This window comes from Artemia franciscana, chromosome 4 (assembly GCF_032884065.1).
Source record: "Artemia franciscana chromosome 4, ASM3288406v1, whole genome shotgun sequence".
In the NCBI taxonomy this organism is placed as follows: domain Eukaryota; kingdom Metazoa; phylum Arthropoda; class Branchiopoda; order Anostraca; family Artemiidae; genus Artemia; species Artemia franciscana.
Genome location: NC_088866.1, coordinates 16,156,510 through 16,177,262, shown reverse-complemented (window position 1 = coordinate 16,177,262; position 20,753 = coordinate 16,156,510). Strand labels below are relative to the sequence as shown.

The 20,753-nt window shown below is 36.4% G+C and overlaps 1 protein-coding gene across 1 annotated transcript in view; it reads left to right on the top strand.

Moving 5' to 3' along the window:
• Positions 1-20,753, top strand: part of LOC136026057 (uncharacterized) — a gene marked incomplete at its 3' end in the record, with an annotated part of 84,035 nt that overhangs the window by 29,597 nt on the left and 33,685 nt on the right. Inside the window, 1 exon segment of the mRNA XM_065702240.1 lies at positions 13,140-14,915. Within this exon segment, the coding sequence (XP_065558312.1) occupies positions 13,140-14,915 (1,776 nt within the window).

The window sequence follows — 20,753 nt, the reverse complement described above, 5'->3', positions numbered from 1 at the left end:
AATGTATGATCATAATAATTTCCTTCAAGCCAAACAAGGTAATACAATATATTATTCGCAAATACACAGCACAAATTAAATACAAATAACAATACAAATCTTCTTCCCCCTCCCCAAAGAAGACTAACAAACCAACTTAAAAATCAATTATTTCTTTCATCTCTTCATTAACATATTTACAAACCTGAACGATTATTCGTTTTTTGTCGTTTGCAGTATCCCTGGGAGTTGAATCGCAAAAAGTATTCCCCTCAGAGAGAAAGCTGGTGGCACCCGGTGTTTTCTGTCGCAAACCTTTTCCTCGTTTCTTTATGATAGATTAAATAGAAAAAAAAAACAAGTTTTTTTTAACTGAAAGTAAGGAGCGACATTAAAACTTAAATCGAACAGAAATTACTCCGTATATGAAAGTGGCTTCTTTTCCTCAACGCCCCGCTCTTTACGCTAAAGTTTGACTCTTTCTCTTAACTCTACTTTTTAAAACAGTAAAAAACTTTAGCGTAAAGAGTGGGGGGTTGAGGAGAAAAAGCCGCTTTCATATACAGAGTAATTTCTGTTTGTTTTAAGTTTTAATGTCGCTCCTTACTTTCAGTTAAAAAAAACTTGTTTTTTGTTTAATTTCTGAAAGTTTTTGAATTAACGCATGTTTTGATCTTGGCTCTCCGAACATAAATAATTAAAACGAAATTTGCATTTTTTTGGCTAAATGGCTTTCTCAGAGTTTTAATCGGAATATTTTGAGAAAAAGGGGCGGGGGAGGAGGCCTAGTTGCCCTCCAGTTCTTTGATTACTTAAAAAGGCAACTAGAACTTTTATTTTTTTACGAACGTTTTCATTAATACAAAATATACGTAAATAACGAATTAAGTTACGTAATGAACTTCTACATTCTTATGTTTTTATTACGTACATGAGGGGGTTCACCCCCTCGTCAATACCCAGCTCTTTACACTAAAGTTTAAATTTTGTCCCAATTCCTTAAGAATAACCCCTGAATCACAAAGGCCGTAGAATAAATAGTTGAAATTACTAAAAATACTTTAGTGTAAAGAGCGAGGAGTTGAACCCTTATATGCGTAATAATTTCTGTTCGTTTTAAGAATTTACTGCTGCTCCTTACTTTCAGTTGAAAAAACTTTTTATATTTATTTTTCATAGTTTTTTTTAAATAATGCTAGGAAATCCTGCGCCCCCTTCATTGAAATTCTCTTCCCCCATGACAAATTCCTCCATGGAAAGATCCTCCCACTTAGCCCCACCTGAACTCCCTCCCTAAAAACACCAAAAATCCCCTTGAAAACGTCTCTACACTTCCCAATAACCATTACTATATGTAAACACTGGTCAAAGTTTGTAACTTGCTGCCCCTCCCACGGGGACTGTGGGGGAGTAAGTCGTCCCCAAAGACATAGTTATTAGGTTTTCCGACTATGATGAATAAAATGGCTATCTCATTATTTTGATCCGGTGACTTTGGGGGGGGAATGAGCGTGGGAGGGGGCCTAGGTGCCCTCCAATTTTTTTGGTCACTTAAAAAGGGCACTAGAACTTTCAGTTTCCGTTAAAATGAGTCCTTTCGCGACATTCTAAGACCAATGAGTCTATACGAACGCCCTATGGGAAAAAAAAACAAAAAAAAAAACAACAAATAAACACGCATCCGTGATCTGTCTTCTGGCAGAAAATGCGGAATTCCACATTTTTGTAGATGAGAGCTTGAAACTTCTACATTAGGGTTCTCTGATATGCTGAATCTGATGGTGTGATTTTCGTTAATATTTTATGACTTTTAGGGGTTGTTTTCCCCTATTTTCTAAAATAAGGCAAATTTTTTCAGGCTCTTAACTTTTTATGGGTAAGACTAAACCTGATGAAACTTATATATTTAAAATCAACATTAAAATGCAATTCTTTTGATGTAACTATTGGTATCAAAATTCCATTTTTTTAGAGTTTCGGTTACTATTGAGCCTTGTCGCTCCTTACTACAGTTCGTTACCACAAACTGTTTGATTAAATGAAAAAAACAGTTTTTTCGACTGAAAGTAATGAGCGACAAGGCGACAACTCTAAAAAACGGTTAATTTTTTTTTTACTGTTTTAAAAAGCAGAATCTTGAGAAAGAGTTAAGCCTTAGTGTAAAGAGCGGGGCGTTGAGGAAGGAACAACTCTTTTCATATGCGGAGTAATTTCTGTTCGTTTTAAACTTAACTTAAACTAAACTAAACTTTTAACTTTAAACTTTAAGTTTTAAAAACGTCGCTCCTTAGTAACTACAATTCTTTACCACGAACTGTTTGACAATTCGCTTGGATCCAAACCCATTTCTTAACATCTCAGCCGGTAGATCCTCTTTTTTACTTATTTATTATAATTTACAATCTTTATCTTTAAGTGTCTAAAATCCCAAGGCCGTAAAGTGGAGTGTCGTATGTAAGGGTACGAAGGAAAGTGAAAGAAAATACGCTTCTTGTTAATTGTACAGAACACACCCAAGAAGTGAAGTAAGGCTAATGCTCACTAAATATCCCAGAATACGATGAAAATATCATACTTTATTTATAAAATTATGGGAACTACAGTAGAAAATTATGGAAAGCAGACCGCCCAGTATGCATTATATTAAATACCTAACCGAACCAAAATAATAACTGTATATATTAAATGTTTAATTAAAATATATCTACAACGTTGTTTTCCCACTGAGCCTGACCTAATTGTCTCTGAATACAGATAGCTCAACTGTTTTGTCAGATCTTGCAGATCAAAATTCTTGAGTGGGTTCTGAATAATTAACAAGTACCTAAAATACTTTCAGTTTGAAAGAAGTACGGTAGAAGAGTAGGGGCATGCGTATGAATCTGATTTCTGAAGGGAAAGGGGGGTAAGTTACTCAAGAAAAAAATAATCCTCACATAAAAACGTGATGCCTATCCTTGATGTGAGTATACATCCCTCGTAAGGAAATGTGAGAAATGCAATTGCAAAAAATAGGAAAGTCGGGGAGAGGGTTAATTCAATTTAACGTTTTTAGGAGTTTTTAAGAGCTGTTGAAGGGGATATTCTGCTCAAACGAGAAAGTTGCTGGCACCAGTCTTTTAATTTCATAAAATATTCTGTATTTCTTAGTGGTAGCGAATTCGCTCGGATTCAAAACGAAGCATCTAACTTCTCAGCCGGTAGACTTGATTTAAAATCCTTTCTATTTGGACACTTATCTTATATTTATGGATCTTTATTGTAAAGATTTGGGCATTTTTTTTTTGGGGGGGGGGTAGTATATGTAACTACTACAGCTCATGCCAAGAAGAAGTCATTTCATATTTTTTTTTGGAGAATGGCGGATAGCTTAAAATTGTACTTGAACCGTTTATCCAAGAAATTATGCTCTGTGCGATTTTTGGCTGGATGTTTTATGAACTTCATAGCCTCAGGAGAGACCACTTCTTCCTGGTTCTCCCTTAAAAAACATTCCTGATCTTAATATATAAAATATAATTTTTTATACTTACATTATTTTCAATATCTAATCATAATCTGTTCAATGAGAGTCACATTCTAAAATTATGCGTTTCACTGCGGATTATGTCACTTTTGATTTATATGCTGTCAATTTAACAGATGGCGTGTATTACGAGTATCACTCTCCGACAATTTAGCATAATATATGACATCGCATTTTAATCTTAACCATTAATCGAAGAAGGATATTACTGGCGCAATGGTTCCTGTTTCATCGTTTGAAATTATCCCACTTGTAATTTCATTCCAAGTTGAATGACTCCATTAATTTAGTCAAATATACACAACGATTAAATTTCCAAGGCATAATCAGTTTTCTTTTTAATTCTCAGAAACTCATTTCAAAAAGGTTCATCATAGGCAGCGCAAAAGGGCTGCCTAAGTAAAGGACGATGTTGGGACAACGTATTGTTATTCTTCTTTTTTTGGTTTGTTTTAGACCAGGGCACTTCATAGAAGGAGTTGTCGTAGAAACTTCAAAAGGACTCATTCGATGATAAATTGAGAGGGATAGCGCCCTTTATAAGAGTTGAAAGCGATCGGAGGGCAAGTGCCCCCCCCCCGCTACGCTCATCATTTCCTAAAACACTTCCGATCAAAATTTTGAGATAGCCATTTCGTTCAACGTAGTTGAAGGTCTCAGAAATTATGTCTCTAAGGATGACAACCCTACCCTATAACCCTCAGGGCAAGGATTTTAAGTTATGCCCTGGGGGCATATAAGGTTATTAAAGAAAGCGTTGTCGTAGAAGTTTCAAAAAGGAATAATTCGATTGAAAATTGAAAGGGCTATTGCACTTTTTAATAGTCAAAAGTGATCGGTGAGAAATACCCCCCCCCCCCCACCCCATCATTTACCCAAATACTCGATCAAAATGTATATACAGCCATTTTGTTCAATGTAGTTGAAACGTTCGGAAATTATGTCTCTGAGGATTACAACCCTCCCCCAGCCCTCAGGGCAAGGTTTTCAAGTTATGCCCTTGGGGCAGATACGGCTTTTATAGAAAAGTGTCGTAGAAACTTCAAAAATGATTCATAATTGAGAGGACTAGTACCCTTTTTATTAGTCGAAATTGACCAGATGGTAAATGCCCCCCACGCCCTTCATTTCCCCAAACACGTCCAATCAAAACTTTGTTATAGCCATTTTGTTCAACGTAGTTCAAAGGTCCGAAAATCATATATTTGAGGATGACAGCCCAGGGCAACAAACCCCTCCTCGCATCCCCATTATTTCCCAAGACACACCCAGTCAAAATTTTGACATAGCCGTTTTGTTCAACGTAATTGAAAGTTCCGGAAATTATGTCTTTGAAGATGACACCCCCCCCACAGCCCTCAGAGCAAGGGTTGTAAACTATGCCCTTGGGCATATAAGGTAAATATAGAAAGGGTGATCGTATAAACTTCGAAAGGGGCTCATTGGATTGGTAATCAGAAGTTCTAGTACCCTTTTTGAGATTTAAAACTTTGAAATAGCCATTTTGTTCAAAATAAATGTTCAAGGGGATCGGGGGGGGGGGCGGATACTCCCCCCACACTTCGTGTTTTTCCATAATGTAATTAATAGAAAAATTTTTGATGGCCAGTTGATTTCGAAGAAACTTAAAAAAAGGCTTGTTCGATTAGAAATTGGAAGGGGTTTCTTTAATGGTCAAAAGTGATTGGAGGGTAACAAGCCTCCCCCCAGGCCCATCACTTCCCAAAACACATCTAACCAAAATTTTGAGATAGCTATTTTGTTCAGTGTAGCTAAAAGGTCTGAAAATTATGTCTTAGAGGATAACCCTCCCCCCGCCAAAGCCCTCAACGCAAGGGCTATAAGTTATGCCCTGAGGGTATGTAAGGTTTTTATGGAAAGGGTGGTTGTGTAAACTCTGGAGGGCGCTCATTGGAGTGGAAATCAGATTTTTCTAGTTCCCCTTTTAAGATTCAAAGTGATCAGGGGCAGCGGCACCTCTTGCGTGTATTCTCCAAAAATGCATCCGATAAAAATTTCGAAATAGCCATTTATTAAAAAATTGTCTGAAGATTATATAATAAGGTCTTTGAGGTGGACAAAACCCCCTGAGTCTGGAGGTAAGGGTTGTAAGTTATGCCCCAGGGGCGTCTAAGTTTTTTTTTTATGGAAGGGGTGGTCATGTGAACTTTAGAAGAGGCTCATTTGTTCTAAAATGCATAGTTCTAGGTTCCTTTTAAGAGTTAAATGTCATGGAGAGCAACTAGCCCCCCTCCCTGACATCCTCTTTTCACTAAACGCATTCAATTGAAATTGTGAGATAGACTTTATGTTACCAATAGTCCACAAGTATATAAAAATATCTTTAGGGTGAACACAATCCTCCGGGCAAGGATTGTTAGTTATGCCCAGGGCGTATAAGGTTTTTATGGAACGATTAGTTGTATAAACTTTGGATCAGATGGAGCAAGAGTCAAAAGTGAATGGAGGGACGTCAGCCCCCCCCCCCCCCCCTAAGCCTACCATTCTCCAAAATAGCTACGATCGAAATTTCAAGAGATTTAATTTTTCAGCATTGTTGAAAGGTCCAGTAATTACGTCTTTGGGGTGTACAACTCCCCACAGTCCTCAGGACAAGGACTGTAAGTTAGGCAATTCGTTCGTTGTTTGCACATAGTATATGTTATTGAGAAAGATATCAATGTTTGTACTTTTCTTTCCAAGAAGACAAAGGGCATTCAGGTGAGCCTTTCATTTTGAGGGGTGTGTTGAACCAAATCAAAACACGTTATGTTTAAACGGATTGTCGAGGATACAACACAGGAATAACTGAGTATATTAATTTGAAAAATTCACGAAATGATAAGGGAGATGATCAAGAAGGCAATATTTGCATGCTGCCAATACTACTCCAACTACAACCACTACTATTACCACACTACTCCATTTACAGTATTAAGGTGAAATTTGAACTAAATCAAAAGACGCTATGTGCATGCACATTGTCAAAATAGCGTATCTCAAGAATTGAGTTGGGTATTAAGTTGGAATTTTCAGAGAATACGTAAAAGGCAAGATAATCTCATCAAAAGGTAATATGTCCACACTACTGCTAGTGCTACTGTTACTTCTACATTTGCCTACTTTTTACGTGTAGTGTTAATTAATTAATTAATTACCTTAATTGATTAAAAGTATAGCGGGTCTGCATGCAAAATGTGTTAGCTACAACTATTCTGCATATTATGAAGTAAGAATTGTCTTCTAACTTCATGCTGTCTAAATACTTTATTGCAACTAATTGTAGGGCTAAGGGCATTGAGATGAAAATTTCAAGAAGTTGATATATCAGCTATTTCATAGTCATAACAATGGCTAACTGTATTAAGTTGAAACTTTCAGGACTTGACGAGGGGGATGTTCAACTGACCTATAGGGTGAATACTATCACAACTGTGTGTAATAGCATGAAGGTGAAATTTTCATTGTGTTCTGACCTTGGGAAGGTATGGGGGCTATCAGCCCCACTCGTGTTAATTTCTGCTCGTTTTGAGCGTGACTCAGTTATTTATTGTGATTTCTGTTAATTTTGAGTTTTAATTATTTATTGATAGTGATTTGTAGTAGTTTTACGCTTGGAAGATTATTTGACTCTATTTTTGTTCATTCTTGGCTTAATGGAGCTCTTTACTTTTCTTTGAAAAACTTGTTTTGCGTAGAAAAGTTTTTAAATTAATCCAGTCAAATATTTACCTAGCCAAAATTGATGTTTTTTTTTATCATCAGACATTGCTTTCTCATTAATTTTTTTAGGGGGGGGATTAGGCATATCTTCATTCCCCATTGCAATCTCAAAATTTAATCATGAAAGTCTTTGAAATGTTATAGTCATGGACTGGACCGTATTCAGGATTTTTTTCGGGAAAGTTTTATTTTTTTGGGGGGGGATGTTCCCTTTTTTTTACCGCATCTAAAACATAATTAGATGCAGTTTTGTTACGATTGTACGAGTCGGTCAAACATTTCAGGGGTTCAAACTCCCTAACTTCCCCCTGGATACGGCCTTGGTCATGGTATAACACAAAGACTCTGGGGATGCACATTTTCACGCTTCCTGGGGCAGGGGGGGGGACATGGATCTTCAGTCCGAACACATACAGTAGTCTATTTTCATGGAGATAGAATTCTACAATAGTTATAGTGAAAATCATAGGGTTTTGGATGATATTTGCCTTAAAGTTATTTTAAATTCATTTAAAATTCATTTAGATTAATTCATCATAATTTATCTAAAATTCATTTAAACTAATTCTCAGTAAGCCCTCTCTCTGATAATCCGCTGATCAATTAAGATTTTGGAAGAACACCCTATATCTGTTCAAAATATTAACGTAATCCCTTGCAATATACAAAACTTGATTACTTGCGATGTGAAACAATAGGGGAGGGGTACTGAAAATAATAGGCAATGCTTATTTTGAATAAAGACAAGTAAAAACATATAACTTAACATTTTGAATAACATTTTGAATAAAAAATATAACGATTTAATTCTTTGGTTAATGATTGATCGTGAACCCAATTCAAAATTGAGTTTTCCACGGAATTCCTTTTATATATTAAGCATACCTATAGGCGTTACTCAGGGACGGGCGTAGAACCTTTTGGATCGTGCTCCTTGCCAAATTCCAAGATGTTTACAACTTTTCATTTAGGCTAATGTAACTTTATTCCTGCCAATGACTGATTTTTAGCTCTTAAAATAATAATATGGTATTATAGAACAGATAACTGAAATTTAAAGGCAAAGAAGTAACCCCATATTGAGGTTGCATAGTCAGTAGGTTTAATTAAAATGTGATGTTTTATATATGTTAAACATATCCTGGTTTGTCTCATGGCTGAGAGGCAGGGTTGAAAGTTTCAGGAATTTTTCGGGGGGAGGGGGTGGTAGGAGAATAAGGGGGTTTGGAATCTGTGTTTAAAGGAAGAGGGAAAAGTGTTTCTTCTAGGGTCGTCCCAATAGAGTACACGATAGAGTTGTGTTGATGCGCAAAAATACAAAAAAAAATGTATTTTTAAAATCTAGGGGGGGGGTTGCGATTAGTTGTATCTTTAATTTTTTCGAATGGAATTACCAAAAAAAGCATTTTCCATAAAAAAAAAGTATCTTTCTCAAGTCTAGTGAGACAAAAATCTTCGGGGTGGGATTCATCCTTCTCCCTCCAAATGAAATCCTGATGCTATTTTTACACCTATCCGTCAGACTCTTTGGCAGATGTGATAATTTATTATACTAAGTGCCTGTTTTTTTTCGATGTTGTGCCCCTAAATAAATTCCTATGTACTCGCAATAATTCTTTAGGAATATATTTCTAAACATTTCCCAAATCAAATCTGTTTGTATTTGAATCATAAAAAACTTAACTGCTTCGTTTCTTGTTTCCAAAATAGGATGAGCTGAGTCATATGCTTACGTGACAAAATTTAGTGGTAGCCATTGAATTAGTATATAGGCGCTAAGTGGCCCATCCTCATGATGAGTTTATTGACTATGCCGACATTGAATGGGGCCACTCAGCTAATCATGATTGACATCTGGATAATTAACTAGATTTATATCAAAACAGGCTGCAATTTTCAGGTAGGATCGATAATGTATTCGAAATTGATGCATAAGAATCAATTATAATATTCAAATAGACGACGGACTTTCCTTTTTTAAGGTGTATCTTATTATGGGTTGGTACCAGTCTGTTCTTTGCCCAAGTTGGAATGTATAATATTGGGTGTAGCAAGGACCAGGGGCATATTACCTCCCCCCTGAAATTTTTACCCAAGCCCATATTTATATTTAAATATAATGGATAGATTTATACAGGGCCGTATCCAGAATTTTTTCGGGGGCTACAATTTCTTTGGAAGGGCGGTACGCAAAAAACGCAAAACAAAATGTCTATATTCATTTTTGTTACGTTTTTACGAGTCGGACAAATATTTTGGGAAGGAGGGCTTCAAACCCCCTACCCCTTCCTGTATATGGCATTGGATTTGTATCATAACAGGCAGCAACTTTCAGGGTATTGTAGACAGGGCCGTTCCAGGATTTTCGTTCGAGAGGGGATTGGGTATTTTTCGTTTTTTAGTAAAAAAGGCCTTCAAAGTCATATCATAAAATTGTTTAAATGTATTTTTGTTTTGTTTTTACGAACCGATCAAACATCTCGGAGGGGGGATTAGAGGTGTAGTAAGGATCAGAGTCATATCTGGGAGGTGGTGGCCGATTTACTCCTCCTAAAGTTTTTTTTGCTGACTTGTCAATTTGTCTAAAAATCCATATAAAAATTTGGTTGCATATGGGAATCGCGAAAATTATTCAGTTATTTTCGTCTATGGGTCATATGGTGTGCAATATACTACGCATTTGGTAGTTTGATGTAAACTAAACTTGTGTGGAAACAATTTTCCAAAAATTCAACTATAGATTACTATCTGGTGATAATACCCTCCAGTTTGAGCAATTTAGTGCGGAAACACCTAAAAAGTACCCAAGTGGCTAAGTCATGCCCAAGTGAATTTAATAGTGTGCCTAGTGGGTGTATCCTTGTTCGGAAAAGGTGAACTATTAGTATCAAAAGTGGTGTCATTCGGGGGAGGCAGGAAGGGCAGTTGCCCCCAATAATTTGGAGAAAAAATATTATATAGTACATACCCCTTGAATCTCTGGATGTGGACCCCTCTTGCCCCCCTCCAATAAAAATGCTGAGTCTCAAGCAAGGAGTTCAAACCCTAATGTTGCTCGAAACCATCAGGCAGATCCCTAGGGAAGATATTATTTTTGTGACCCCCCTTCCCTTCCTCTCGTCCAGGGTTAAAAATCCAGCATTTTTATTGGGGGGGGGGGTCCATATCCGGATAGTCAAGGAACACGGGATATATACCAATTTTTGTCTTCACATTATTTTGGGGGAAACTGCCCCCTCCCCAAACGACGCCCCTGCTCTCGTCCTAAAAAGGTCGTATTTTCACTGAAAATGCCTTTTTTGGTATTTTCACTGAATTTTTTTTTTTTTAATGACAGATTTGCCACCGTAGATATTGAAAAATACGTTTTGCCTCCCCCTAAATTTTCGTGAATTGACGCCATTTGGTGCTCATAAAGAGAGTATTTAATGCAGTTTTGCTAATGAAAAGTACCCGGTTTTGCTGTTTGTTAGGAAAGAAAACCGAACTGACTTTCATCTTTTGTTTAAAAATTCTTGAAAACTGTGAACTTCAGGAGAGACGGAAGGGGTCCAAAAGGACGCATCCAAGTTCTCTCACTTGTCTATGTGTCATATTAGGCACCATCGCAGGATTCTATTAAGGGGGAGGCGAGTAAATAGGAATGTATTTTAAGAAAAGTTCAGAAATTTGAAAAACTTTGGATTTCCTAGGGACCTACCCCGAGGCCTTCCCCCTCCTCGCATACGCCTCTGTGTTAGCTACATAGTCTCGGCGTAAAGCTGCAAGGGAAGGCCACTGGCTCACTGACTGTCTGTTAAATGATATATTTTGTTGACGTTTGAATGTTTAATTAGTACAAACGAGTATGTTACCTGATGATCTTTGACATGCGCACCGCAGGCCTGACAAATATGGGTTTTGTACTTTGCTCTTGTAGAATTGGACAAATCTATAGGTGTCTCAATATTCTCACGACGTGATTCTTGGCAGCGTTGCCATTAGTATAAATTATGCTTAATCCTCAGTTTGTCGAAGACTTCAGTGCAACAGGAATTACAAGGGGAAGGTAAGTTAAAAACAATTGAAGGGGCAAATTTAATGGAAATACATAGGCGAAAATGAGGAAAGCTGGATAAATATTTGGGGGATAGACATGGATTAAAAATTTTAAGATGGTTTTGTTGGGTGGAAATTTTGATGAACTTATTTCTTGACGAATTCATAAGATTTTAAATTGTCACTGTTTATTTGCTCGCCAGGTTCGTATACATTAAAGCAAAAACTACACAAAAGTAAGCTACACCAAGCCAAGAAGATAGTCATAATCCCTTACCTCAGTTTGCTACTAAAGAAAGCTAGGACAAAGCCCCTTTACCCCATTCTGGGCATGCGTCTGCTGAGACTATATATGCTTGCAAAAAATTGTTAAACGATAAAATCCTGGCATTTTTCTTTGGAAAATAGAAACTAAAAAAATAACATAAAGTCAAAATTTTTTTTTAGTGAGCTAAATAATCTCTCCCAATTGTATAGATAGAATTTATAAGCGTAAGCCAATGTTTTTTTATGTACACATTAAAGAATGAATATTTCATTTGAAATACTTTTGGCCATTCCGGATTATTCTAACTATTCTAAAATATTGTCAACTATCTGATCATTTTCAGCCATTCAGAATGGTTCCTTTTGGAACTTATGGACCATTTCTGTAAAGTCGTTACTCCATGGAGAGCACTTGTCTGTTAAAGGAAACACGTGCAAGAATTACGCTGTCTAAGGATCTTTCACTAACTGGTTTGCCTTCCTGGAATTGGTTATGATTTGCTTATTTTGAATGAGAAAAACTACGATGTTCGTATATTTTAATTAAATATTTAATATATAATGGTGATTAGGGGTTAGGTCTGGCTATGTTAGGTGTTGAATACAAACCGTTCTGTGCGGTCTGCTTTTCATACTTTTGTTTTTAAAGTATTATATTACCATCATTCTTTGGTATATTTCATGTTCGTTAGGTGTAGCCTAGCTTCACTTCTTTGTTGTGCTTTGTTTAACAGACAAGTAACCCAATGGATTATTATTTCAACTGGTTGGCACGTAAATATTTTACCGGATGTTGAACAAAAACCACAAGGACGTACAGTATTCGTTGGAATGATTTTTAAAGTTCGTGCTTCCATAAAGTCCTGTAAATGAAAACTCGGGAATAAAAAGGTACCATTGGTCCCTAAATAATATGAATGTTTTACCGTTTACTCCAATGTTTCTTATCTTTCCGTATGATTAGTCGTTTCATTTAATTTGTGCCTACTCTGAAATACACCTCCACCGAACTATGCATTGCTCTTTCTGTTCAGTAGTTTATTGGCATTGCCTGCTGCTGCTACCTCTAGTAATATTCGCTAGCTCCTCGGGCTAACCAATGCTGCAGTTAATTTTTTTACTTTTCTGCAGGTTTTTTTAACGCACAATTTTTTTGCAATAATTTGCTTATGATAACCAGAATCATTAGAACCGTTCAGAGACTGATTCGATTTAGTCCATACAACGAATAGTCGTGCAAAGTACGCCTAAGAGAAGTAATTATTTAATGGGATTTTAATATGGCTGGTGAACGAAAATGTCCGGAATTTTTGTACTTCGGTGAATTATATACTTGTTTATAAATGCCTACAAGCGACTTAGTATAAAATTCTTCTTCTAAAAAAATTTATTTTGTTTGATGGTAAGAAAATTTTCCCAGGTTTTTGTGTTAGTTCTTATTCGTAAGTAATATCCCTGTAACTGTAGAGAAAGCAAATCAAGAAAAATGTAGGTGTTTGACTTGGTTCAGATGGCTTCTGAAAGCCTTTTTTTTATTATATCAATTAAAGGTTTATTCTGTTTGTGCGTTATACGGCTGTACTTACCTGTGATCTTTGTTTTTCAGCTATTAGAAACTGACGACTTCTCCGAGAAGAAGCTGATACGAGCAAGAATATCAAAGTTAAAAGAAAAAAGGTTAAAAGAATTCTATGCGAACGACGACGTTATTGGGATCGATTCCAATTTTTCCGCTGGCACTAAAATTAAAGTTGAAACAGTTACATCTGCTTCCACGCTAAGAACAACAGACTCAAGAAAGCGTAATTCTCAAGAGCACCTAGAAGATATACAAGTTGATGAAAAGATGAGAAAGTGTGAAGAAATTATTGCTGAAAGAATACGTAAGAGAAGCCAAGAACGTGGGAAACGACTTCAGCAGATAAAAAATGAGATGGAAAAAGCGGAAAGTTTAGCTTCGACAAAAGTTTTTAACCAGGCATCTCGTATAGATGATGTTAAAGAAGGTGGATTAAGTGTGTGCAATAATAATAATGAAGATACTGAAATATCAAATGAAAAAATTCTTGATGCCTACTCAGCTGGAATTAAAGATGAGCTGTTGGTTCCAGCTAAAGAACGTGTACTTGAATCAAGAGAAGCATTTAAATGCAGTCCCGATAGCAGCTTGGACAGAGATAGTATTGAACCACCCATTCGCTCTTCCAAATACGGTCCTTACTCCGCCACGCCAAGAGTAAAGCGATCAGCAGAAGAGATTGAAGCAAGCGTTTTAAGGCAGATGGAAGTAATCGAAACTGTCCCCGAGCCAGAGACAATTGAGCCGCTGATGCCTAAAGAACAAAAAGATACTAAACAGGATAGGAAGTCTCCCGCCAAAGAGATTAGTCCGCGAGCAAAGCTTCCAGAAAAAACCGCAAGATCTAGCAGAGAAGAAAAGAATGACGATCTGGCTACTGATTTATTACTAAATTTACCTAGTCGTCCAGTTATTGAAGATGTTTCTGCACTTGCAACTCCTAGCTTAAAAGAGCACCAACAAAGTGCTGAATACATCGTTACAACTCCAGAACCTCCAAAACAGGAGCGTCGACAGTCAGAAATTGAGATAGAAGATGTAACTGGTTCCTCCATGGACGAGGCTGATCTTGGTGAAAGCACATTAGGTGCAGTTGTTGAACCACTTTCAAAATTACCATCTATTAAAGAAAAAACAAAAAAACGCTCTCCTTCGCCAAAGAAAAAGACTAATATCCCATCAGCTACCTTCGATCGCGCTGGTTCTCCAGCAAGACGATGTTGTGGCCGCGAACGTACTCCCGAGGTTCAGGTACTCACTCCTGCTGAGAAAAGAGAAATATTGATTGCCCGCAAAATATCTGTGACTGATGAAGAGTTTGAACGTATGGAACGTGAGATATTGGAGCAAGAAGAACGAGAAAAACAAAAGAAAATCTCACCAAGGAAAATAAAGAATATTGAAACGTCAGGGGCTGAGCCAAAACGTGTCCGCAAAATCTCTCCAATTGACAATAATAAGTCAAAAGTTCCTAGTCTGAGCAGCTCAAAACCAACAAGGCGCACGGACTCTAAAGAAAATGCTTTAAAGGCAGCTCAAACCAGGCTTGAAAAGCCAAAGGCACAAGGAAAGATCCTTGAGTTTAAATCTCGGGTGGAAGAAAAAACTAGCTTGACATTGAAATCTCCAACCAAATCTAAAGTGATTTCTTCTACCACTAGGCCTAAGTCTGGTACTTACTCACCCAAGACAAGCAAGGAACTAGCTTTAAAGCCGAAAACGACTGCTCCTGATGGTACGAAAGCTGAGACGCTGATGTCAGTTTCCAAAACTTCCGGAAGCGTAGAAAGTAAATCTAAGCAGGTAAGCCCTATATTATACTGGATAATAAGGGGGATGGGATCCGTCAAAAATTGGGCTGAAGATCCCCGATACGATTTTGAAATTTGAATTGTGACTTTGAATTTCTGTTTTTCCTTTTTCACCCCAGCCTTCCCCCCAAAACAATCAGTAAACTGAAGATGATTGTTTTTTTTTATAAACATGGAATAAAGCTAAGCAAATGATTTAAAATGGTTATTTTTTGTAAACGGAGAATAGAATTGGGAAAAATTATCGATTTGTTCATATTTTTGTCTATCTTTTAAAAGCATCTAAAAGTTCTCCAAATTAAAAATTTGTTCTGAATTTAATAATTCCATAAAAACATTTTACTTAGGCATTAAGTAATTATTTTGATTATTTTTATTTCACATTGTTTTATTTTTTTTAAATATTCAGAAGAATGCGTAGAAAAAAAAACAAAACAAAAAACACTTGAGTTTAGTTTATAGAAATTACCCAAGAATTTTCCAAATCGAAAATTCCATCCCGCTTCTGTGTTTCATAATATTCATTTCATCTAGAAATTCGGGTCCTTCGGACAAATGCTGCAGGAATGTCTATTTTTATAATATATCCGTATGTTAATGTATCTTTTTGTATAATTTGTCATTTTAATGGTATAGAAAGACCTTGACCCCTTCTCGCTCGATCAATTCCTGCATACCTGCTTTATGTTGCGTATTTAAAAAGAAATGATAATAGTTTTTTTTGTGTTCCCGTGGAACTGAACCTTGAGTTAATTGAACCCTATGCAGATGAATCCATTTAACTGAACCTTCTTGCAACTAAATCCCCTTTTACTGAACCTTCCTTTGACTCAAACCCCCAGCAACTCAATCCCCATTTAACACAACCACTGTTTAACTTAACCCCCATGTAGCTCAACCGTGTTCAACTTAAGCCGCATGCAAATCAACCCTCATTCAGCTTTACTCCCTTTGATTTAATCTTCGTTTAACTCAACCCCCTTTAACTCAATCCTTGTGCAACTCAACTACTGTTTAGCTCAATACACATTCAACTCAATTGCCGTGTAGCTCAAATCTAATTCAACTCCACCTTTAACACAAACCCCATGCGATTCAATTCACATTTAACTTAACCCTCATACAAAACAACCCTATTTGACTCAACCCCCATTCAAACTAACCTCATTCAGGTCAACCTCCTTAATATAACAATATATCTAGGGAATGCAATTCAGCCTGTTTTGTCGGAAGTTATAAAAGGTGACTCGAATGAAAAAGTCTTTATTCATAGGGTAATTCTTATGTAAGTGTCTTTTTTATGCTGCTTTAATGGAAGATATTCTTCCTCATCTCTCTGGAAAATAATTATTTATCCTTCTGTTTTACATTCTTGAAATTAACAAAAATTTTCTTGCACAGGGATCGAACAGGCTTGAATTTCCTGGTTGCAGCAATGGGGTTGAATGGCGATGGGCTTGGGTCACATGAGGGTTGAGTTAAATTAGGGCTGAATTGTATTGGGGTTGAGTTGAATGGAGGTTGACTTGGTGGGGGTCGAGTTGAATGGGTGTTGAGTTAAACAGAAATCAGCTAAACGGACGTTGAGCTTCATGTGGTTATGTTAAATGAGGGTTGTATTGTACGTGGAATGAGTTGTATGAGGGCTGAGTTAAATGGGGTTGAATTGGACGGTGGATGACTGGAATAGGGCCGAGTTAAACAAAGCCGAAATGTTACCATTTAAAATCGCTGAAGAAAACACTCCTGGTTACACTTGCCATCATCATTCCTCTCCAGAAATTTTTCTAATGAGACTCATGATGCCTTGCCTCGCATTTTACTCCTCTGTTCCAGTAGGCATGTAAATATAATATTTATGCTATATAGAACAACATTGTCTTAATAGGAAGGGTGCTATTAAGCCCCCCCATCATCAATAAAAAAGGCACATACCAAAAATATTCCCGGGAATCAAGAGGGATTAAAATTTCTATCTCCACCTTTCAAACTCATTCTATATTTATCTGAAGACTCTCATGATATTTAAGATAATTTATATTAAAATGTACTCTTTGTTTGTGGCATCTGCCTTCTTACCCTAATTACAAAATATTTCACCACCCTCTTTCATAATAGCTGATGTGCGCTTAATTGTCGTTTTATATAACTTTCAAACAGTTCGTGGTAACGAACTGTAGTTAGGAGCGACCCGGCTCAACAGTAACCGAAACTCTAAAAAACAGATTGATACCAATAGTTACATAAAAAGAATCGCATTTTGTTGTTGATTTTAAATATATAAGTTTCATCAAGTTTAGTCTTACCCATCAAAAGTTACGAGCCTGAAAAAATTTGCCTTATTTTAGAAAATAGGGGGAAACACCCCTTAAAAGTCATAGAATCTTCACGAAAATCACACCATCAGATTCAGCGTATCAGAGAAACCTACAGCAGAAGTTTCAAGCTCCTATCTACAAAAATGAGGAATTTTGTATTTTTTGCCAGAAGCTAGGTCACAGATGCGTGTTTATTTGTTTGTTTGTTTTTTTTCTGTTTTTTTTCCAGGGATGATCGTATCGACCCAGTGGTCCTAGAATGTCGCAAGAAGGCTCATTCTAGCGGAAATTTAAAGTTCTAGTGCCCTTTTTAAGTGGCCAAAAACATTGGAGGGCACCTAGGCCTCCTCCTGCGCTCATTTCTTCCCCAAAGTCACCGGATAAAAATTCTGAGACAGCCATTTTATTCAGCATAGACGAAAAGCCTGATAAATATTTCCTTGGGGACAAATTACTCCACCAAAGTCCCCGTGGGAGGGGCTGCAAGTTACATGCTTAGACCGGTGTTCAAACAGTTTGTGGTAACGAACTGTAGTAAAGAGCGACCCGGCTCAATAGTAAACGAAACTCTAAAAAACGAAATTTTGATACTAAAAGATACATCAAACGAATCGGATTTTTATGCTGATTTTAAATATATAAGTTTCATTAAATTTAGTCTGTCATCAAAAGTTACGAGCCTGAGAAAATTTGCCTTATTTTGGAAAATAGGGGAAAACTCCCCCTAAAAGTCATAGGATGTGATTTTTTTTTGACGAAAATCAAACCATCGCATTCAGTGTATCAGAGAACCCTATTGTAAAAGTTTTAAGCTACTATCTACAAAAATGTGGAACTTAGTATTTTTTGCCAGAAGACCGATCACGGGTGCGTGTTTATTTGTTTTTTTTTGTTTTTTTTTTTTGTTTGTTTTTTCAGGTGTCATCGTATCGACTGAGTGGTCCTAGAATGTCGCAAGAGGGCTCATTCTAATGGAAATAAAAAGTTCTAGTGCCCTTTTTAAGTGACCAAAAAATTGAAGGGCACCTAGGCCCCCTCCCGCGCTCATTTTTTCTCAGAGTAAACGGATCAAAATTTTGAGATAGCCATTTTGTTCAGCATAGTTGAAAACCATATAAACTATATCTTTTGGATGACTTACTTCTCCACAGTCTCCGGGGGAGGGGCTGCAAGTTGCAAGTTGACCAGTGTTTACAAACAGTTATGGTTATTTGGAAGTGTACAGACGTTTTTCGGGGGGATTATTTTGGTTTGGGGGGTTGAGGGGAGGGGGCTATGTGGGAGGATCTTTCCTTGGAGGAATATGTCATGGGGGAAGAGAAATTCAATGAAGGGGCTGCATAATTTTCTAGCATTATTATAAAAAAACAATGAAAAAATAAATATGACAATTTTTTCAACTGAAAGAAAGGAGCAGCATTAAAATTTAAAACGAACAGAGACTATTACGCATATGAGGGGTTTATCTCCTCCTAAATACCTCGGTCTTTACGCTAAAGTATTTTTAGTAATTTCAACTAAAAAATAAACATGAAAAAGTTTTTTCAATTGAAAGTAAGGAGTAGCATTAAAACTTAAAACGAACAGAGACAATTAAGCATATGAGGGGTTCTAAAAATTCTTTAGGATAAAGAGCGAGGTATTTAGTAGGAGATCCTCGCCCTTAATGCTGAAGTACTTTTAGTAATTTCAACTATTTATTCTACGGCCTTTCAGATTCAGGGGTCATTCTTAAAGAGTTGAGACCAAATTTAAGCTTTAGTGTAAAGAGTGAGGTGTTAACGAGGGGACAAGCTCCCTCATATACATAATAAAAATATAAGAATATAAAAGTTCGTTACGTAAGTTAATTCTTAAGTACTATTAAAAATGTTTGTTAAAAATTGAAAGTTCTAGTTGCCTAATCAAGTAACCGAAAAATTAGAGGGCAACTAGACCTTCTCCCCCACCCCTTTTGTCTCAAAATCGTCTGATCAAAACTAAGAGAAAGCCATTTAGCTAAAAAAAGAATTAATATGCAAATTGCGTTTTAATAACTTATGTGCGGAGAACCAAAATCAAACATGCATTAATTAAAAAACGTTCAGCAATTAAATAAAAAAACTAGTTTTTTTTAACTGAAAGTAAGGACTGACATTAAAACTTAAAACGAACAGAAATTACTCCGTGTATGAAAGGGGCTGTTCCCTTCTCAACGCCGCGCTCTGTACGCTAAAGTTTTTTTTTTACTGTTTAATAAAGTAGAATTGAGAGAAAGAGTCAAACTTTAGCATAAAGAGGGGGGCGTTGAGAAGGGAACAGCCCATTCATACAGGGAGTAATTTTTTTCGTTTTAAATTTTAATGTCGCTCCTTACTTTCAGTTAAAAAAACAATTTTTTTTATTTAATTACATATAGTAATGGTTATTGGGAAGTGTACAGACGTTTTCAAGGGGATTTTTTTTTGGTTTGAGTGTGAAGGGATTGAGGGGAGGGGGTTACTCGGGGGATGTTTCCATGGAGGAATTTGTCATGGGGGAAGCGAATTTCCGTGAAAAGAGCGCAGGATTTTTTAGCATTATTAAAAAGAAAATTGAAAAAATTAATATGAACAAGTTTTTTCAACTGAAAGTAAGGAGCTGCATTAAAACTTAAAACGAACAGAAATTATTACGCATACAAGGTTGACCTCCTCCTAATACCATGCTCTTTGCGCTGAAGTATTTTTTAGTAATTTCAACTATTTATTCTACGTCCTTTGTGATTTAGGGATCATTTTTAAGGAATTTGGACACAATTTAAGCTTTAGTATAAAGAGCGAAATATTGACGAGGGGGTGAACCCCCTCATATACGTAATAAAAACCTACGAATATAGAAGTTTGTTACGCAAGTTAATTCGTAAGTTATGTATATTTTTTACTAATCAAAGCGTTCGTACAAGATTAGAAGTTCTAGTTGCCTTTTTAAGTAACCAAAAAATTAGAGGGCAACTGGGCCTCCTCCCCTGCTCCTCTTTTCTCAAAATCGTCCGATCAAAACTATGAGACAGCCATGTAGCCAAAAAAAAAAAAAAAAAAAAAAAAAAAAAAAAAAAAAAAAAAAAAAAAAAAAAAAAAATGCAAATTTTGTTTTAACTTTTCATGTGCAGAGAGACAAAATCAAAATATGTATTAATCCAAAAACGTTCTGGATTAAAATTACTGAGAGTAAGGAGCGACATTAAAACTTAAAATGAACAGAAATTAATCCGTATATGAAAGGGGCTGTTCCCTCCTCAACACCCCGCTCTTTACGCTAAAGTTATTTTTTCAGTTTTAAAGAGTAGAGTTGAGAGAAAGAGTCAAACTTTAGCGTAAAGAGCAGGGCGTTGAGGAGTGCGTTGTATACTAATAATATACAGATTAATTTCAGTTCGTTTTCAGTTTTAATGTCGCTCCTTACTTTCAGTTAAAAAACTTGTTTTTTTTTATTTAATACTAAAATGAAGCAAATCAGTTTTTTACCCGTTTATATATTTATTTGAAGGCTCA